At 44.8% G+C, this 19,860-nt stretch overlaps 1 protein-coding gene across 4 annotated transcripts in view; it reads right to left on the reverse strand.

Annotated features, from left to right (window-relative positions):
* FLI1 (Fli-1 proto-oncogene, ETS transcription factor) overlaps positions 1 to 19,860 on the reverse strand; it is a 91,326-nt gene that overhangs the window by 35,379 nt on the left and 36,087 nt on the right. For all 4 annotated transcript variants that reach the window (XM_075116071.1, XM_075116070.1, XM_075116073.1 and 1 more), the window contains one exon: positions 4,057 to 4,268. In XM_075116071.1, coding sequence (XP_074972172.1) covers positions 4,057 to 4,268 — 212 coding nt within the window. The remainder of the gene's footprint in view (positions 1 to 4,056; positions 4,269 to 19,860) is intronic.

Below are 19,860 nucleotides of genomic sequence, written 5' to 3' on the forward strand. Positions count from 1 at the left end.
GAAGTTTGCCCGCATCCATGCACACATCCAGCACGTTAGAATAACCTTTCATATTTGAAGATCATACAAATTTTGTAACATCTTTTCAAAAATCACTGTCTGAGTTTAGCTACAAATGCAGATCTGCAGTAGCTCAGTAAACACAGTCAAAGTTTGGGACGTCTGTTGTTTGACTCATTCTTTGCATTTGGAATTTATGTAAAGTATAAGGAAAAATCTGTTATTAAAATGGACTGTAAATTGGGTTAAAATTTACCCAGTGTTTTTTTTAAATAATCCTACTCCTTTATTCACTGGAATTTAAAATGTGAAAAGTTTTTTTGTTTGTTTGGGGTTTTTTTTTTTTTTAAATATACATTTTTATATTTATATCACAAAAGCATCTAAAGGTCCCAACAGAAATCCAGGCCTAGTACGCTGGGAACCGTACAAGCACGTTGTAGGAGACAGATCTCTCCCTGAACAGGCTATAAATGAAATAAATGAAAAGCACAAACCCAGCAAAGAACAGAGATTGCAAGCCACGCTCCAGCCCCCGAATGGATGCAGAGAGAGGGGAACGGTTTACAGAACACCAAAACCACGGAAAAGCTGGACTTCTATTTTTTGCGTGCAACAGGTCAGTGCTAAAAACACAAGACCATTTCCCTTTCCCAATGCCTAAAGGGGCGTAAGGAGCACGAGGATTTTAATTTTTCTATGTTGGATTTTAACTGCCTTGTGTTTGAACACTAATCACTGTGAAACACAAGCAGAGCACTGGGTTTTGCTCTGAGCGAGCAGCTGTCTCTGAGGGCAAGGACAGATTCTGAGGCCATTTCCTGCATCTAGGTCTGATAATACTAAAAAATCTCACAAGATTTCTACTTCTGAGTCTTGCAATAATACAGAAGTCCCATCTTCTCCTCTAAAACATAGATCCCTGTCTCTGCCTGAATATCCCTGATACACAGTATGCCGTTACCTGGGAAATTCTTCCCAATTTGGGAGTAAACCAGGAAAACCTGGCAGGGGGTGGAAAGCTGGTCAGGGTTTCGATGTTGTTTCACACTTGGGGGGATGGCTCTGCGACACAGGCTTGGAGAGGTTCTTCAAAGACCCCTCCTCCCACCCTGCTGAGGACCAAACCAACTCATCACGCTACACCTCATGGCAGTTAGACCTGCTTCTGGTTGCTAAGAAAAAGAAGAAAAGCTGGACACTGTCCCTTACCGTCATCCTGCTCCCTCCACTGTCAGGTTTCCTATAGCTTTGTTACTCCCTAGAGTACATAAACCATTCTCTCAACACACAGAAAACACTAGCGTTTCAAGTACAGGTGAAACACAGAATAAAGCCTGCTCCCTCTAATGAGGCAGCTGGAACCCGGTAAGAGAGTGTGCTCAAAAAACAAGGGGGAGAAGGAGAGGTGGAGAGAGAGGGAGGGTTATTAGAGGGCGGTTTTGTTATTCAGTCTGCAGTACAAGTGAATTTGTATTGAGATCGCCGTTTGCCGCTCAGATGGTGTGTCAGGTTTGCCAGGCAGCTGATAGGCAGAGGGACAAGGAACTGGAGTGGCCCAACCCCTAACAATGAACTGTGATGGGCATGCGGGGAAAGGGCAAATTTTTAGCCATCAATATGAGAGGAAAATGGATAAGTCAGATGAATGTTCTCATTTCTTGGGTGGGTTGGAGCTCTTCTGCTAACAAGTTATCAAAAGGCAAGGCTGGAAGCTATTTCAGGGCTTAGTTCTGACATTCAAAACAGTCTTTTCTTTTTTTCTAATGGGTTGGGAAGTTGTTACCCCTTTTTTAGAGACACTGAGGACACTTAGTTTCTGCCTAAGAAACTTGTGGTCTTGAGCAAGGCCATAAAGAAGGATTTCCTTTTTGCCCAGAATAAACACACTTGTAGAGGGCCTTTCTTGATGGATATCAGAGCACTTGCAGTTGTTAATGAACCGGTTTGTCAGAGCAGTGTTATTTCCCTTTTTTTTCTGAGCAGATGAGGAAATTGTAGTGCAAAGATCACAATGGAAGGACGGCCCACTATGTTTGACGCCCTAGACATGCAGTACATGTACAATGAGAACATTACATAGAATTTTGGATGTACAGGTAGCCCCCACACAGAGAATTTATTACAAAACATGCTTACAAATCTGGAAAGCACAAATACATGGTAGCTCAGCAGAAGTGACAGGACAACTTGTTCCCTTGGCCCTCCAAAATTTGCTAGAGTGAGACAGACAAGTAGCATAAAATTAAGGAAACACTCTCTGTGTGTTGGTCTTGACACTATGGGTGTGAGCAACTGATGCAGTGCTACAAAGGGCTTCCTCACACCATCGTGGGACCCCGTTGCCTGTGCCATATGCCGGGCCGATTCTGCCGCCTCAGTTCTCATGACTGGTTCACCTCTCCACAGAGGATGGAGAGGTCAGACCCGCACAGCACCACGCACAAGCCTCGCTCACTCAGTCAGGATCCCACTCTGCATTGCCCGCTTGAAGATCTTAGGGGTGGCTTAAGAAGACTAGCCATAGCCAAAGGTAGTCCTCATGACTATCAGCCCAACCTGCTGGTAGTTTCAAGATCCATCCTTTCGCCTGTGTTATCCAGGGATGATATTTTTCAGGAAATAACTCATTTTCCTATGTTTCAGCCTCAACTCTGAGATTGCAAACACTAGTGCAAAGATCCACGCAGTTCTTCTGAAGTCCAGAAATGATACTAAGGTACAACCGGGGCAAGATCAAATTCAGTCTACAAATGATCACCATCAAAGGCCAACTGACGCAAAGACCTTTATCTTATAGTAAAATCAGCATCTACTGTATACTTACGAGGAAAAAAAACATGCGGCTGTTTGAAGTCTTTAACACCATCATCTCACTATAGAAGTCTGAAAGTGCGAGCCTGCTTTCTGTTTCAAACTCTACACTTTGCTAGGTTCTCAGAAACCAGGAAAATAGGCTGTTACAGAAGCCTTAAACTAACCCTAAAGAAGAAAAAAGCCTTGGTTGTTTCACTGCCCTGTATTAACATTGTACACATGCTAGAGATGTTTGTGACTTTGAAATTAAAATAAAATTTAAAATTAATATTAGTTCTGAAACATAACACTAAAAACTAAATTTGGTTTTCTTTATTGTATATATTTAAAACGTAAATGATTTGAAAATTTTACACCTACAGTTTTTGGCTAAGAGGGTGCAATTTTTTTCCTAGGCTTTGGACTTATGGAAATGCTTTTTAAAAGACTCAATCTGAGCTGGGATAATAAAATATTTTCAAGTCTTTGAATTTCTCATTGAATGGGGAAATGATCCAGCTGGTGGGGGCAGGCCTCCTACCTCTGGCTACAAGCTGTAGGGGATACATCATAGCCAGTGTCCCTCTGATGGTTAACATCACTGCTCAAACTCTCTTTTTCAGCAGTGGTGAAATTGCAGTGGCATATATTCACACAGAAGACGTGAGTATATGCCTTTTGTTTTGCTACAGCTCGTGGACTGTCATAAAGGACCTCAGACTCCTCTTCGTCCCTTCTCCATCAAACAGCTCTCCACTTTCATATGTTTGTTTCTGCCATGGCAGAACACGAAGCTAGTTACAGATGCAATGCGCAGTGCCCTCTGGTGAAGCCCATCCGGGCCGTTAGCGCAGCTTTCACCAGCTTCACTCTGGAGCACTGGTATAAACACCAACTATCACTGCACGACCAGCTCCATCTTCAGGAGCCCCTTGAACCATGGCACATTTGTGGGATGCTGAACCAAGTGATGAAATGTGTAATTTACAACAGTGTTTGCGGCATGACCTCTGTCCTGGCAGCCTCACGTCCCAGTCTGTACAGCATCCGTGGAGGCTGGTAGAGATGCATGCTGCAGAACCGCAAGAGCAAGATCCTCAGGCCATTAAAACATGAGTGACAAAGGAAATCCAGGGGGAGCGGGATATAGTCCTACACAAAGAGTGGAGGTTGTTGACATGTAGGACAAGAGCACGAATGGAGGATACGTGCTTTGCTTTTGTTTAAGGTGCAGTAGATGTGGAAAGGGTCTTTCCTTACCTTGATCCATTCATGTGGTCATATTCCCTTTTTACATTGACCCGGACAGGCTGATTAATCCACTCCTGCTGAGGAGGCAAGGGGTTGATTTTGTGCGGCTGGCCATAGTCAGGGTTCCCTGAGGCTGTCATATCTGCCTTGGGGAGGTGAGTGGCAGCGCCGTACGTGGAGTCAAAGAGGGACTGGTCGTCACTCACCACCGACAGAGCCTCCTGAGGAGAAAAAGAACAAACGCTCAGAGTCATGACTAAACTAGTAACTCCACTCTTATTCTCTCTTTGAGCTGGTGAGCACCTGCAAGGGGCCCACAGCTGCCCAGCGCTGTCTGAAATTGCCATCTGCCAGGATTGCAGATTGAATCAGATCCTTTGGGGTCCATTAACCCGTATGCAAAACCGGTGGGTTGCTTTGCTAGCTGCTGTGTTGTTCTGGGTGGGGCAAGAGTTAAGGTTAACTTGACTTCTGCAAACAGCAAAGGTGGCTGCTGGGTGCTGTAGCATTCGCATTGCTTGCTGTGAGCAGCTTCATCTGCAGTTTCATACCGTTACCTGCCCACCTGCCTGCACTTGCCGGTCCAAAACCAACCAAAGAGATACGTAGTATGTAACATTTCTGGAGTGTCATTTGAAGGTCTATACATCTTCTTTCAGAGGGTTTTGTGTGGTGTTTATATTTTGAGGTTACTAGTGAAGGAGAAGCAGTCACTACAGGTCAGAGTTATGGGTGTTAGTGGCGGGATAAAAAATGCATTGCTTTACGCTTTTTGTTTATTTTGTGGGAAATGTAGGTCTGGTGAGTTACCAAACTGCATTTCTAGAAATGCTTAAAAACAGGAAATTGTTATCCTTTTTTTTTTTGCCTGCTGAAACTCCAAATGTTGACAAAAAGTTTTGACTATCAATTTCCTTGCGTTGATGCGCTTGGGTTTTCTAAATGAAGCATGCCAGGCTCATAAAGGCTTTGGCACAGTCCTGCCTTATTCAAAGTGCATCTGACAGGGTCTGCATGTTCTTTATGGAGCTAAGCTAACCGCACATAACACAGCGGCCATTATGGCTGGCAAGCCAGAAACTGAACGAGGAACCTCCCAAACTAAAAGCACACACTACTTTAATGCGAGTTAATGGAGCAGACCTCCAAAACAAAGGCAGCAACAGACTCACCTACCCTGCAGACCGAGCATTCAAAAGACCCGTAACGTTGATGCATAGATGAAGCAGTGGGTTACCCGTGAACACACAGACACTGTCTTCACTTTGAAAGCTGGTATGCTGCTAAACCCCCAGTGCTCAAAATTCACAGGACATGGTCCAAATCATGAGCCTTTAAAAATAATAAATTATTGCTCTCTCCCCTCCTCCCCTAGCAGTTGTTTCTGAGGTTAGTTTTGCAAACATTTTCCACAACCAGGGAGGCAAACAGAAATTCTGAAAACTTAGAAAAGTGCAGCTGCTGGAATCCTCTGATTACACAAGAACCGAAGTGCAAATCAGATATTACCAGGCTCATGATATCATCACAAAAAATGTCAATAGTTAGAGTCTACTGGGTAAACACGAGAATCCCCCTCAGCTTGAAATTAACCCACTTAGGAAGAGTCAGGTCACTGCTCTGCATTTACAAATATCAGCAGTTTTCTATCTCAGATCTCAGATCACGTAACAAAACCAAATAACCCTGAGTAGCCCAGAACATAAGTGGGCCTGACTAAGCTTGAATTCGAAGGAACCCTCAAATATCTGCATGAGTCCTGCTGAAGTTCCAGTATTTGCTGTACAACATTTGTGAGCAACATCTCACACCAATCAGCAGAGATGGCCTTCGAACAACAAAAATGAGAGCTTTCACCCCATGCTGCCTAATGCTGCGTGTTGCAAGGAGCTCAGACTGTGCTCATCCTTTCCAGCAGCTTTTTCTTGGTGGATGCACAACCTTTCAAAAATAACCCTTCCCTTTTTCTGCTTTAATTAGAGTAAGCTAGGGTGTGGAAGGTGCCCCTTGGAAGAATTTCCTTGTGGCGCAATCCTGTATGATCACAGCCTTGTGTCAGAAACTCCTTAAAGGTATTGAGACTATCTCCAGGCTATAAATTTGTCTGTGTAGAAAGGTACAAGAATACGAGATCTTCTGATGACAGCTCTTAAAAGAGAGCAGGCTTTTCCGTCAGAGGTAAGGATACAGTGACTTGCTGCTTCTCTGATTTACTGAAGCCAGGATGTGAGGCAGGGGTTCCTAAATGACACATCTCCTGTAAGTCTCTGCTTCCTTTCAGTAGAAAAAATATGGGGCTCCCTACATTAAGGCATGAGGTGGTAGGTGAACCCCAAGCACCTGGGGTGCTGGGCTGACTTACAACCGTCTAGACCCAGTCCTGACTAGCCTATGCATCGATCTTACTGGTCAGAGGCAAGGAAATGATGAGTACTACTGCAAATTCATGAAATAAAATTTTAAAATGCTTGGGTTAGGACATTTCCAGTCTAAAAACATACACAAAGTCGGCATTTTTTAGGGAAACGATATCTGGGAAAATGTTTTCTTCTGCGTAAAAACATTTTTCTTCTGAAGAAAGGTTCTGATAGGAAAAATTGGAATGCAGGGATCTTTCTCCCCGCCCAAAAAAAATCCCACCCCAAAGAACAGCCCTGGACTAGGATCAATGATTAGGTCTGTATCCAAGTACAACTATCTTTACATACACAGGCAAGTACACACTTTTCTCTGATACAGAATATCTGATGGAGAAGCCTGCCTCCTCAGATAAGGATCTTCCTTGAAAGACAAAGCGGCTGCTAAGCCCTGCCTACAGCAGCAACTGGCACTGACGGGGATAATGATAACCTCACAGGCAGGCAGCAGTTGCACCGAGGAGCACTGCATTTTGCTGCTTGAACGCGCATACAGACTGCAAACTCTACCGTCCTTAAAACTCTGTTGCACACAGGAAAAGAAATTCAAATGTGACCGCGCCATCATGGCAGACCCAAGCAGTTACTGAACCAGGAATCATCTGAGCTAAAACCCTGAGTTGTTACAGCCACAAAAGCTACAGGCTCAAGGCTCTGGGGGAACTGAAGACACACAGAGCAGATCAGGCAGAGATAGTGGCTTGTAACACCTGCTTACGATCCGGGCCGTGCATGCAAATAGCAAGCAAGTATTGCTGATTGCATGCAAGGGAAGTTGGGTGGCATGCTGCCAACCCCTGCTGCAATCAGCTTCTCCGTGGTGTGTACATCTACAGCTCAGGAGAAAAACAAAGCGGTGGCAAGCAGCAGGTAGCCTTTAGCTGGCAGGATCAGAGGACGGGGACAACTCAGATAACATCCTAGCAGTGAGGACTACCTGGGAGTCAGTTTAAGAAGAGGACAGGACTTGGCTGGCCCTGCCAGAGTTTCAGGCTACAGACCCAGATGGGGAACGTGTACGACCTTCCTGGTACTCGCTGTCAGAGGCTCTGCTTGGCTACATTCAGTTTTGAAGGACTAGTCTGTTCAGGAAGCGTGTGACTTCAGTTCTGGCTGAGGAAGAGATCAACAATTAAACTGAATACCAGAAGGCAAATTTCTATCCCCTGGAACCGAGAGCTACTTAGCGTTTGGTGACGGGCAACTGGGAAAACACATCGAGGCGTTAAAGGTGCTAACATAACCTAACCAGACAGGCCACAGCTCGCCAGGGTTCCCCCCATGCTGTTGCCTCCCGGGCTGTGTCCTTGAGCTGGCCAGACTGAGTCTGAGACAGGGGTCTTGTGTGTATTATTCTGGCATATACGTTACATTATATTGCCTCTGGGAATAGGCTAGCTTCAGTTTTTCCAGTTTTTAATCACATTCCTGGCATAAATGTGGCAAGTTCCATCTACAGCAGCTTGCAGCACAGCGATAGGCAAGTTCAACTCCCTGTGAAGCCCAGCCCCAGCCTTTGCAGGGCAGCCCACCGCTGGACTGCCACAAATTAAAGGCTCCCATTGCTATGACTGCTGAAACAGCTTTGTGTAGAGCTGGCACACACTTCTGGATCCCTTAGACATGAATATGTGGTATGGCTATTATTAATAAGAGTTTATAGTTGTAAGAGTTCAAATTTGCATTTTTTCTTTTTTTAGACAAGCCATCTAGACCCAGGTCCCAGGTCTAAGTGCTCAGTAAGGTGAGGTACACTTTGATTTTGTCCCTGTGTGCCGCAGGAAAACCGGTCTGTTCTGGTGGTCACACAGGGAGCACAATGGGGAGGGCTGACAGCCCACCACCGCTTCGAGCAAGCTATCCTGAAATGGAGACGGCATGCAAGATGCAGTAGAAGTTTTAACTTAGTTAATGAATTGAGTGGAACATTTGAGCCAATATACGAGCAGAAAAGGTCTGAGAAACAACCCCTGGGTTGCAATTTCAGCTGTGCAATGCAGACGTATGAGGTGAAACATCATCATTTACCTCAATGTTCTTCCATTCACAGTCCCTAACACAGTCTTTTTTGTGTCAATGACTGCACTAATAACAGAGCTAGCCCCAGGATCTCCTAACGGGCTAACCTCTGGAGGTTTGCCTTGGACAAGGCCCCTAAAAGCTCAGGTTTTTAACCTTACCCAAAGTTCACTGGCAAGGAAAGCTTGCTAGAGGTTCCTGGTTCCCTGGGTTCAGCACTGGGAGAAAGGTCATGGAAACAAGAGCTGGTGAGGTGACAGCAGTCAGTGCTTTCATCCCAGCTATAACCCAGCGTCTACAATGACAGCTCTTTCCAGGTGTGTGCAATGTGTTTACGCTAAATATTGACTTTGAGCTCTTTACATTCACTTTTCTGGCCATAACCACATTTAAAAGGCATTGCTAAAGATCAAGGGTTCATCCTCCTCCACAAAGCCTGACTTATAAGAGAAAAAAATGCTGAGTACTTAAACCATCATGCCATGCATGGAAAGATTATTTCCACCTCTAGAGGGGTGACCGTTTTCTTATCTTTTCTTTTTTTTCCCCCCAGGAGTATATCTTCTTAGTCCCGTAGGAAAATCACTCCTGCAATACTTTTGTAAAGAGAATGTTACCAACACAGATCCACTCTCTGAAGAGCCCAGATGTACAATGCAAAGCACCAAAATATGAGGTACCACGCAACAACTAGCCTTACACATGGCTTGAGGTTAGCACAGAGGATCTATTCCTTGAATAGAAATGGCTTTGGCACTGCAGTTTTACAAGTCAGCACTTCTGCTGCCAACTTCTCTACAAACAGAGAAGAGATAACATCAGACTTACAAGAAAATGAGTCAAATATAAAATTTAAAGAGGGGCAGAGCCTGTGTTGATCTTGGGGCAGCAAATGTGGATGGATTGGGCACTGAGTTAGGAAGCAGGAAGGCAGAATATTGCTCTCATCCCTGCCCTTGATCTCTGACATAGCCTTTAGCGATGCATTCCCTTGTCCTTGTCTTTTTGCTCCCTTCAGTCCTCTGCTGCCCTGCTCCGTGCACACTGTGAGCTCTGTGGGGCACAGGGCCTCTTCCAGTGCTGTTACTGGAAAACAAACTGGGATCTTTCAGGTAATTCAAAGCAAAGCCTGGACTGCAATCCCACACTCTAATGTATCCAGGTGTTAGAGTACACCTAAGAGAAACAAAAAGACAGAAAGACCTCTGCAGCTTTTTCAGCACACTTCTCTCGAGGTTTGCTCGCACTACTCCACCTTCCTTGCAGGATATTATGTGATTGGTACAGGGACTCCACATAACTCCCCCAGGAAAATTATAATCACAGGCATTTTATTGCTAACAACCACAATCCAATCCTGTGCCCTTCACAATCAATTTAAGGCCTGCCTCTACAGCAGAGGATTTGCGTGCTGCAGCTAGCACCAGAGATCCATCATAAGGCTGCAGTGAAAACAGCAGGCTGAGAGCCATCACTGCCTGAGTGCGTTGCTCTATACCTCTTCTACCTACTTGCAGCATGGCACGGTGGCGAATAAACCCTTCTGTTCACAGTGTGTTCCCGCTGAGCTGATGGCGTTCGGGTTTTGGCAATCCAAATGCCGGTAATCCGTGCTGTAGCACTGCCCCTGCCCTGAGGAGGGACGGGAGGAGATGAAGTCTTGCTTTCCCTGCTGCAGAATTATGAAGAAGGCAGCATACCTTTAAGACTGTGTCAAAATTTCTGCAGATTAGAGGCTTTCTTTTTGTATAGGGGAGGGCTTTCTTTTAATTATTTTGATGCTATCTCACAGTGCAATAATTTTGCACTCCCTCTGCACTAGGGACTTGTTCAAAACTACAAAGCAGATCAACTCCCTGGACAAATTGCAGCGCAAGCTTTTCTCTGCACCTCAGACTGCCTTTCTTTCACTTTCCACCCAGAGTACTACATCGGAGTGTAACTTGGCAGTCTTAAGAGTACAACATCATTTCTTCACAATTCAAATAAATGGGAAACCGCAACTTAGTAACTCGTGCTAGTAGGAAACAAAGTAGGAATAAGATAGGCATGAACAACAAAATCACACTGAAATTAGCCGGCTAAAAAATGGGGCAAAATGATTTTGCAGAATTTCTCATAAGGAGATATGCAATAGGACGAGAGGAAATGGCCTCAAGTTGCGCCAGGGGAGGTGTAGATTGGATATGAGAAAAAATTTCTCCACCGAAAGGGTTGTCAAACACTGGAACAGGCTGCCCAGGGAAATGGTTGAGTCACCGTCCCGGGAGGTATTTCAAAGACGTGTCGATGTGGCGCTTAGGGACATGGCTTAGTGGTGGACTTGGCAGTGCTGGGTTAATGGTTGGACTTGATCTTAAAGGTCTTTTCCAACCTGAATGATTTTATGATTATTTGTCTTTTTTTTTTATTTTTACGTTCACTATTTCCATGAAATTCCATAGCAAGTGGATAAAAAGCAGTGGCTAAAAAAAAATGTTTCATTCTTTTGGTATCAAGATCCCCAAAAACTGACTCAAAAAGGAAACAAAAATTAAATCATGCTTCTGTACTTCACATTGCAGGAGAGCACTTGACTTCATGCATACGCTTATAGGCTCTGGACCAACGACTTTTTTTCTCAGTCTAGACTGCACATTAATTGGTTCAGAGCCTGTTTTGGTTTGTTTCCAACAAGCTAAATACCAAGTGGGAATAACCAGGGCACAGTACTCCTCCCCAGCAAGTTGCTGCAATAGGGCTGGTGATAAGGAGGCTTAGGGGCACCAGCCCCAGACACATGGGAAATCTCCGGGAGGTGCCTCTGTGCAGTCTCAGCATAGGCCCAGGAAAGGAAGTAAAAAAAAAATAAAAAGAACCTGCCCAAAGTACTGCTGTGGTCTCTTGACCTCTTAAAAGTAATATGGTGAAATCTGAGGCTAGAGAGACTAGACGTGCCTGATAGATGACCACATCACCATCGTGTAAGTTCCTAAGTCCTGGAGGTGTGCTGCAGCTCTCCCTCCAGAGTGGCAGCTGTGCTCCGGAGCACACAACGTCCCCGCCAGTCTCCAGCTGGCTTACCCGCACCCCTGGGCCTATAGATAGGGACTTCCCTGAGCACTCCGACCCGTCTCAGGTGCTTCACACCCTGCTGCACTCGTACATGCTGGGAGGAGCCGATGAGGTGTCTGCCCATTAGCACGTGAGGGCCAAATCACAGCTTCTGGCTTCCGTTCCCAGAAGGTTTGGGAGAATTCCTGCCCAGTTCTGCCAACCAAGACATGTGAGATGGTTTCGGATGAGTGCTGAACCTTGAGGGTAAAAAGTTAAGCCTGTTAAAAGTGCTGGAAGCTTTGCCATTGGCATGGCTTGAGCCAGGTTTCATTTTTTGGCAGCTAATTTAACTACAAAAGGATTCGCCTCCCTGAATTAATCAGCATAATTCTGCTGTGGCGGGACAAATATATGATCTCTCAAAATCTTTTCCAAGCCATGTAATGTTTCCAGAAAATCAGTGAGCCTTTGCCATGTATTAACACTCTCCTCGGCCAGTTTACTGTGCTTGTATCACCACTGATCTCTGCCTGCAGTTTTTCTGCTCCAAAGTTGTCCATGCTCACCGAGAATAACTTGACACTATGTGGGTGATTGCTTTCCAGAGCTGGGCAGTCAAATCCACCTAGCTCTAGTTTACCTTCCTTTCATTTTTTTTTCCTCAGCCTTGTCAAATAATTGACTTGCACTGAGCAGATGCGTTTGTAAACAGAGACACATGGATATAACTGTGAACATACACACTTCAGTAAATATTATTGTAGCATTTTTATGGTCTTTTTCTGCTGAAGACACATGGAGGGAAACTGCAAGATGGTTTCAGAGTCTGGCTTCCTGACAAACCCAAACTATCCTGAAGAATAAATGCAGTCTATTGCTACGCAGAGATTCTGTGCTGACCTCAGCTTTGTCCCGAAGCACCCACTGCCTGACTCCTCTCCTTGAAGTAATGCCAGAGGCTGCTTCTCAGTGGCAAATTTTTCATCAGGAGTTTGCAGACTGACCAAGCGCTCTGCTTCAGAAAACTTGAGCTCACTTTAAACTGCATTTGCCTGTTGCAGTAATGCCACCATTTCTCTCAAAGGAGAGCTTTTTGGTGGTATTTTTACTCATACCAGAAACTGAGACTATATAAAGATCCTGCTGTTTTTGTTTTCCACAGGCAAAGAGGAATCAAATCTTTTCAATATAAATGATTCACTCTAGAAAGGAAAACAATAAAATGAGAAACCCAAAAGTACTGGGGGGTTTGTCATGAAAGAAGGTATGTCACATCTGTGTGTCTCCTCTTTAACAGGCTGCCTTGGAAAAGGACATAAAGCGGAGCCTTAAATACATGAAGGAATAGGTGCAAACCACAAAATCTTATCTTTTCACTTTGGGTTCCTACTGCCAAAGCACTGGAAACTGTGAAAATGGTGTTCTCCCAGGAATTCAAGGTCTGGGAGGTGGCAAAGAGACACAAATATTTCAGGTTCCTCTGAGCTCTGACTCACTGCTACACCAATGCCCATTCATTATTTTTTATTTCACTTTGATACCATTGTCCCCGTTACATTCACAAACACCGCAATCGTATCCTGTTTTGTTCTCTGACACCATTCCCTTCACAATCGCAGGAAGCCCATCAGGAAACATTCATCGGGTGCTGTTATGTTTCCATCCGCAGAGAACAAAACATGCACTTTCAGCCCAAGATGACTTATTCCAGACTAAGGAAAAACAACAGCATGAAAGAATCAAAGCAGAGTCTCCAGGAGAGAGCGCGGTATATGCTTCTCCCCTGCAACACGGGTAGGAGTCCTGAGCAATGCTCAACGCCTCTTACCTAGGGAATGCTTAGCGATGGAAAGGTTCAGCCAAAAGGAAATAAAAGGCATAATCCATCACTGACGTCTACAGTGCATATTGCAAGGTCTGGACACTATATCAGAGGGGGCAAATACAAGTCCAGCGCAGTCCTGCAGCTGAATCCTAAACCAGATGTGGCTTGAGATTTCAGGCGTTAGGGCTCGAGTCTATTTGCGTTCTGGGTTTGGCCCCGGTCCCTGAGCTACGTTTGGATTAAATCTGTGCTCAGGGTCGCAGTGCTTATGATGTTCAGAGCATAAATTCAATGTTTCAGCCCAGAGCTGGTTACTTCGGTTTGCTGTCAAGTGCACATCACATGAAGTAGGGAGATAGGAGGAAATGGGGCAGGTGGTTCAGGACTCATGGGAACCAACTTCTTCACCAAGAAGCATACGCATACACGCGACAGAGCACTGTGAAACTGTTGTCTGCCTCTTAACCAGAAAAAATGGCATTTACTGGGATGGACAAGTCCTGAGGTGAGATTTTCAAAAATGCCTGAATCGACACAAATCGCACTCACATTTAGCAGGAGTTGGGAGCCACGGTGCCTTGAAGCCTTCTAAAATACCAAGTTTAAACCTCATGACAGAGGCCAGCCAACAGAGGAGCTGTTAGCAACAATACCTAGACCAGGTTCTCCATTTCCTTTGCCCACTGATCCTGGCTGCAAATACAGGTGCTATCACTGCCCGGCTGAGTGCTTAATAAAGCCGTGCATTGATGCCTTCTGCAGAATACCCAGCGTCTGCTGGCTCCTCATCCAGTTCCCAACTGGTCTCCTCCACTTGGCAGTGGAACTGACGGCTGCCACCCTGCTGGGATGGCATGGATCTCTGTTTTTCTTGTGCACCGAGCCCAGCCCCTGTGGCTCCAGTGACGAGATTGTTTCTGCATACGCCTATAGGAAAAGCAGAGATTTTGTGAACAAGCCCACTCGTGGCATTCCAAGGAAAACAGCTCAGCAGGATTACACTGAGATATGTTCTTTGTCAATCTCAATCGAGATATTTGAACAGGAAAACCCAGTTTACACCACTAGACGTTCCCAGGGGCTTTTCATTTCTTTACAAAGAAACACTGATGTTTTAATTTCAGTGCAAGAGAAAGCTCCTGGAAGGATTCAGGGATTGACATCACTCTTACCTCTTGGACAAAAAGTTAGGGGCCCAAATCCCATGCTGGCACCTGGGCTGGAACCCAAAGGTAACAGTACGATACAAAACTGAGGTGACAAGGTGCTATTCTTCCTAGTGATACCAGACATCACAGAGAAAAGACTGCCCTACCAGCACTCATGTTTCAGGAAAATGAAATACTAAAATAGCTTCTGATGCGTAATGCTGTAGCAAAGTTATCGTGGAAGACAAACATACAGACGAAATATATACATCTAACTCCATCTCTGATGTCCCATCTACTAGAGTCAGCCAGTGAACGCTGCTTCCTGGCTAACTCAACAGCAGAAGATGTGAGACAAAAAGTAAAAAGAATTGGCTCTGTTTACAGCTGTGTTAATGCGCCTGTGTCTCAGTTCCCCTATCCGTATGATGCCTGCCCTCAAAAGAGCTCAGATTGTGTAGAGTGCTCCAATGTCCTTGGAAGAAAGAGGTCACAGAAGTGACAACTGTTATCCGGGGGGCTAGAACTGCTAGACAAAAGCAAAACTTATTCCCCTCTGAGGCTGAGCAAAGAACTTACAAAAATCTCTTATCAGTAACCATTAACAGAAAGTCTGTTGGTTTTATCAGTGTGGTACTGAGAAGGGCTCTGAGCCTTGCGTAGATAAATGGGGTGTCTTGCTACTGCCACCTCAAGAAGTCTGTGCTCAGGGATAGCTTTCCACACCTGTAAGAACTAATGGCTTCTTCTTCCTGGCTCCCCTTGGCCTGGCCAAGCGGCCCAGGCAGGCAGAGGCTGTGCATGAGTTCATTGCAGGGAGTTTTGAACATTTTGCTGCAGGGAAAGCAGGCAAGATGCAGCGCACAGGCTCACAGTGTGTTTGGGAGGGAGGGGGCTGGAGGCCAAGGCTGCCAGCAGTCAAATCCCAGCACTGAGACCGATTCAGCACTGTGGCGTTAGGTAGGTCGCTTAGCTCTTCATCCCAGTATTCTCCTCTGCCGGAGGTGATGCTAAAACTACATATACCCAAGGGCCACTTTGGGGCTCATTCTGTCAAGGTTCTTTCATCTTTAGGACCTTTGCTCAGAACTCCACATGATCCACGCCATCCCTCAGCTCACCTGCAACTCCCCTTCTGTAGTAATCAATTTCATGGTTTGGTTTGGTTTTGTTTTGTTCTAATGAAAATCTTTAGCTCTGCCTTGATAAGGGTGATGTACAGAGCTGTCAGCTCCTACTTTCACAGCTATGTGTCTAACAGACAAAGCTGATACCTCAGACAATCATGAGGTTGTTACACTAATTTTACAGCGACGGAACCAATGCAAAGCAACCAAATACTCTGCCCAAAGTCATTTGGGCAGAGTGTGCTAAACTGAGATTAAAACCTAGGCCACCTAAAAAGCTCACTTTCCTATAGAAAAGAGGACTGCTTTTACATGCAACATTTTGTGATGTTTTCTGGGATGACTTCAGTATGTTTTCCTTTTGCTGAAGAGTTTCTTACACTCAAATCATGCTAACATAAATAAGAAGCAGGCCTCTCGGCACATCTCCATGTTCTTAGCAGAGCTGATACAGGTCTTATCTCTAACAGGGCAAGTCCCCTGAGCTGTGTTGAAAAGCCTTTTATCAGATGCAATTTAAAGGGAGTTCTTTCTGAGATGTAGTTCTGCAGCTCTGGCAGGAAAGTGGAGCTTCTGACTAAATCTCCTCTGGTTTTGTTTAGCACTGGGGTGAGGGAGTAGGACAAGGTCCTATTTGTGGGGCCGGCAAGACAGGGCTGCTCCTTGCGCCTCCCCTGAAACAACGCTCTACTCCCTCAGTCAGAGGAAAACCCTGTCAAAAATGGCTTAACGATCTTCTAATATTTCCATGCAATTAAAGGCCACATCTGTCTCACAGACCCCGTCCTCCTTTGCTAATGTACAGACATGAACTAAACAGTCTGTCTTGTCGATTCGCAGGGTAACAAAGGGGCCTATTCATAACACAGGCACTTTGGCTATTTTGTGTGTGTGAAATGAAATAGAGTTTGCATTTGGAGAATAACCTGTGTTGGAGCTAGCAAGAGATTTCTGCTTTAATAAATCAATCAGCTTTACCGGCTAATAAAATAGCCCCCCTCCTAATTCTGACTGTGCTAACCAGACAGCCACCCTACAGAGGGGCAGCTATGGTTTCTGTGCAAACGTGAAAACCTACACTAGCTTGCTATTAAAACACTTAGGAGGATTTAAATTTTTTTTTTAAAAAAAAAGGTATCAGCCTGGCTGAAATTTTTCAAGCCACTTAAGAGAAGGCGTTATCCCTGACCCAAGGAATTTGGGTGTCATCTATGTGGCCTCAGCTGTGCTAGTCACTGGGCACGTGTTTTTTCGTTGTCTTTAGCTGGCTCAAATGCAGGTACGGTTCTGCTCTTGTCTTTGCTCTGTTCTTTCTGAAGAAAACGGGAGCAATTCAGAAAAAAAAACCCAACAAACTCAACAATCAGCCACCCTTCAAAGACCCATTTCTGATTTGTTAGTGAAATTGAGGGCTTAGAAAGGAGAAATCAAACTGAGGTGCATTTTGGCATAGTCCCAAACCAACACCAAAGCTATCTTTTGCCCTGACTAAGAGTTTCAGGCAATACCTGCACGTCTATCCAGAGGAACAGGGCCATGCAAGGAGTACTGCTTGTTTAACATTTTTCTTGCCAATGCCTTGGGGAATGGGCTGGTGGGGTGGGGTGGTTTTTCTGCTTTCCGGAGCACATTGGCACACTGGTCCATATTTGGTCACGGTCTGTATCTCTGCCGTCTTGGTGCTTTCACAATACAAACAAATACACTAATAATGTTCACACCTCAGCATACCTCATTTCCTCAGCTTTCAAGTGAGCAGGAAGTGTACAGGAAGCACAGAAAAGATGGCCCTGTGGTTTCAATACTAGAGTGATATTTGGGAGATGTGGGCTCATTTACCATCTGGGCAGCAAAATTGTTCAACCCAAGTGAAAGTTCTGTGTGTAAAATGAGGGGCAAAAGTGGGTGTCAAGGCCACAGTGTGAGATATCGGTTTCATATCCTGAGAAAAGTATGGAGGCTGTGAGAAAATTTTCTAATCCTGATGTTGGACAGAAAGTCAAAATGATTATCCAGAGAAGTCCACCATAAGTTAACTGAAATATCTTGTTTTCAATATTCTGAATGTTTCATTGCAGTTTTAACCTCTTCAGTTTTCTTAAAATATTGCAATTGGCTCATGTTTCTAAATGAAAAGTAGTTTCAAAACAAAACCTGGAAAACTGGAGAAAACACCAAGTAGGGCTTTCAGCAAACTGTCAAAAATCCACCTTTCCAGTGAATAGGTAGGGCTTTGATAAATTTGCATCTTTCTAATGAAAAGACACTAAGTTCAAAAGGTCAGACCGTATCTAACATTGATCTCCATGTATACAACCCTGGTACAAACGCAGAGCAATTCTGTTACACTTTTTGGAGACGGGGCCAAATTAAGCCTTGTTAGGCATGTCACCACGCCAGCAAAGCCAGCAGAAGCTCTGCCTTTGTCTTCGGGGCGATGTATGATCGAATCTTCTGCGGAGCTGTTTTTATCATGTTCGTGCACTTAAATGTGAATGCATGAGTGACTTCAACTCAAACACATACAGTCTGCACTATCTGTCCTGGCAAAATTGCAATATCTAAGCAGTTATGGCCTATAGACTTTTAATGATATTTTTAAGGGTTTATACAGACACCTAAAGAAGTAATTAGATGCTTAGACATATTTTAAGAAAACCTGTGTAGTTCTTAACTCTGGCTGATTTCATTTGCCTGCACAGGTACCTCAATATCTTTAAGATTTGGCATTTTGATACCATGGTGACTAAAACTACGCGAGATTCCTATCCTAGAGGGAAGTGGAGCTCTCCAAGAGACGCACGTAAGGACCAAATGAAAGGATTTTATTATCCATAAGGACCCAGGATACCTGACACAGACTGGGCTGACCGGCTCTTGCAAGCCTGAGCTGCATCCTAGGGGGGGTCTACTTCTCCTCCCAGTCCTCAGCTTCCCAAGAAGTCTGGGCACAACAGTGATCCTCATAAGGGACAGGTTCTTGCTGGTTTGGAAAGATACCACATGAACATCCAAGGGAAGAAGCGTGTCTTCCTCATGGCAGGTCTAACAGTCACTTTCCTCATCAATATCCTCTTAAGAGCAAGTTTTTTGCTGGCCAGTACTCAGTAATTCAGCGGTGCCCCTTTGTTAGATGCCCTGTCTGTTCCTGTTAGTTTGTGATGATGATTAAGACAATTTCTCCTCAATGGGGACAACAAAGAGATTTGAAACATTGCTTCAGATGATGGTTATAGGATGAACAATAAGAAAGAAAATCAGCTCCTCACACACAATGTAGCTTTGAGAGGACCTGGGATCTATTGGGTGACTCAGTGACAAAACACCTTAAAGAGCTGCTACAAAATAGGGGTAATAGTGAAAGTGACCTTTTGGGTAAAGCACTTCAAAATTAATGGATGCAAAACATTGTGCGAGAGCTAGGTATGAACAGTCCAGAGAACACAGGAAGAAAGAGCTCGTATTAGCATGCCACACACCTACTCACACAGCAACTGCAGTTCTCAGAAGAACAGCAACAAAGTGGAGATGGTGGTATTACAGCAGCACTTCACGAGATTTTGAGATATTAGGGCCTCTCTTGTGCCTTGGAGCCATACACGTTCATCTCTTCCCCAAAATTCACTCCTCTTGCTTGTGATTGGGAAGGTAATACAGGCAGAAAACTCAGAGGCTGGCTTGCAATATTCACGAGCTGAAGATATGGGCACCCACTGTTTGGCAACACCATAAAAGCTGACAGAAAACCCTTCTGCTGTTAATAAACCACAAAATGCTACATGATTGGAAGTCTGGCATCCACCAGTTAACACAGCTAGTGAGGGATCAAAATAAATATTAATGTTGCCAAACCCCTACCTGCAGGTGTGAGAATAGATTGGCCTACCTGGAAAGATGAGTCATCTCCCAACAAGAGCTGGTAGGGCAAAAGCTTGTGTGCGGTAACACGTTAATGATACAGATAAATGTAGGTGTGGGGAAGCAGAAACTGTGGAGCACCTTCTCTTCTGTTTTCACAGGAGACCTGGGGAGTCTCAATTAGCTTCCAAGGGCTACAGATCAGGTCAGACCACCAGACCATGTCTCTGACTTTAGAAAAACAATGAACTGTAGGGCAAGCAGCTGAAAAAATGAAATGGTGATGCTTTAATCTCCCTCTTTGGTCGTCCTTTCTGAGTACTTGGTGCCCAAATATTCTGTGTCACTTTCCTAGAGTGGCATGCCGGGAGCGTGGCCCGTAG

The sequence above is a fragment of the Phalacrocorax aristotelis genome, chromosome 22, assembly GCF_949628215.1.
Source record: "Phalacrocorax aristotelis chromosome 22, bGulAri2.1, whole genome shotgun sequence".
NCBI lineage: Eukaryota > Metazoa > Chordata > Aves > Suliformes > Phalacrocoracidae > Phalacrocorax > Phalacrocorax aristotelis.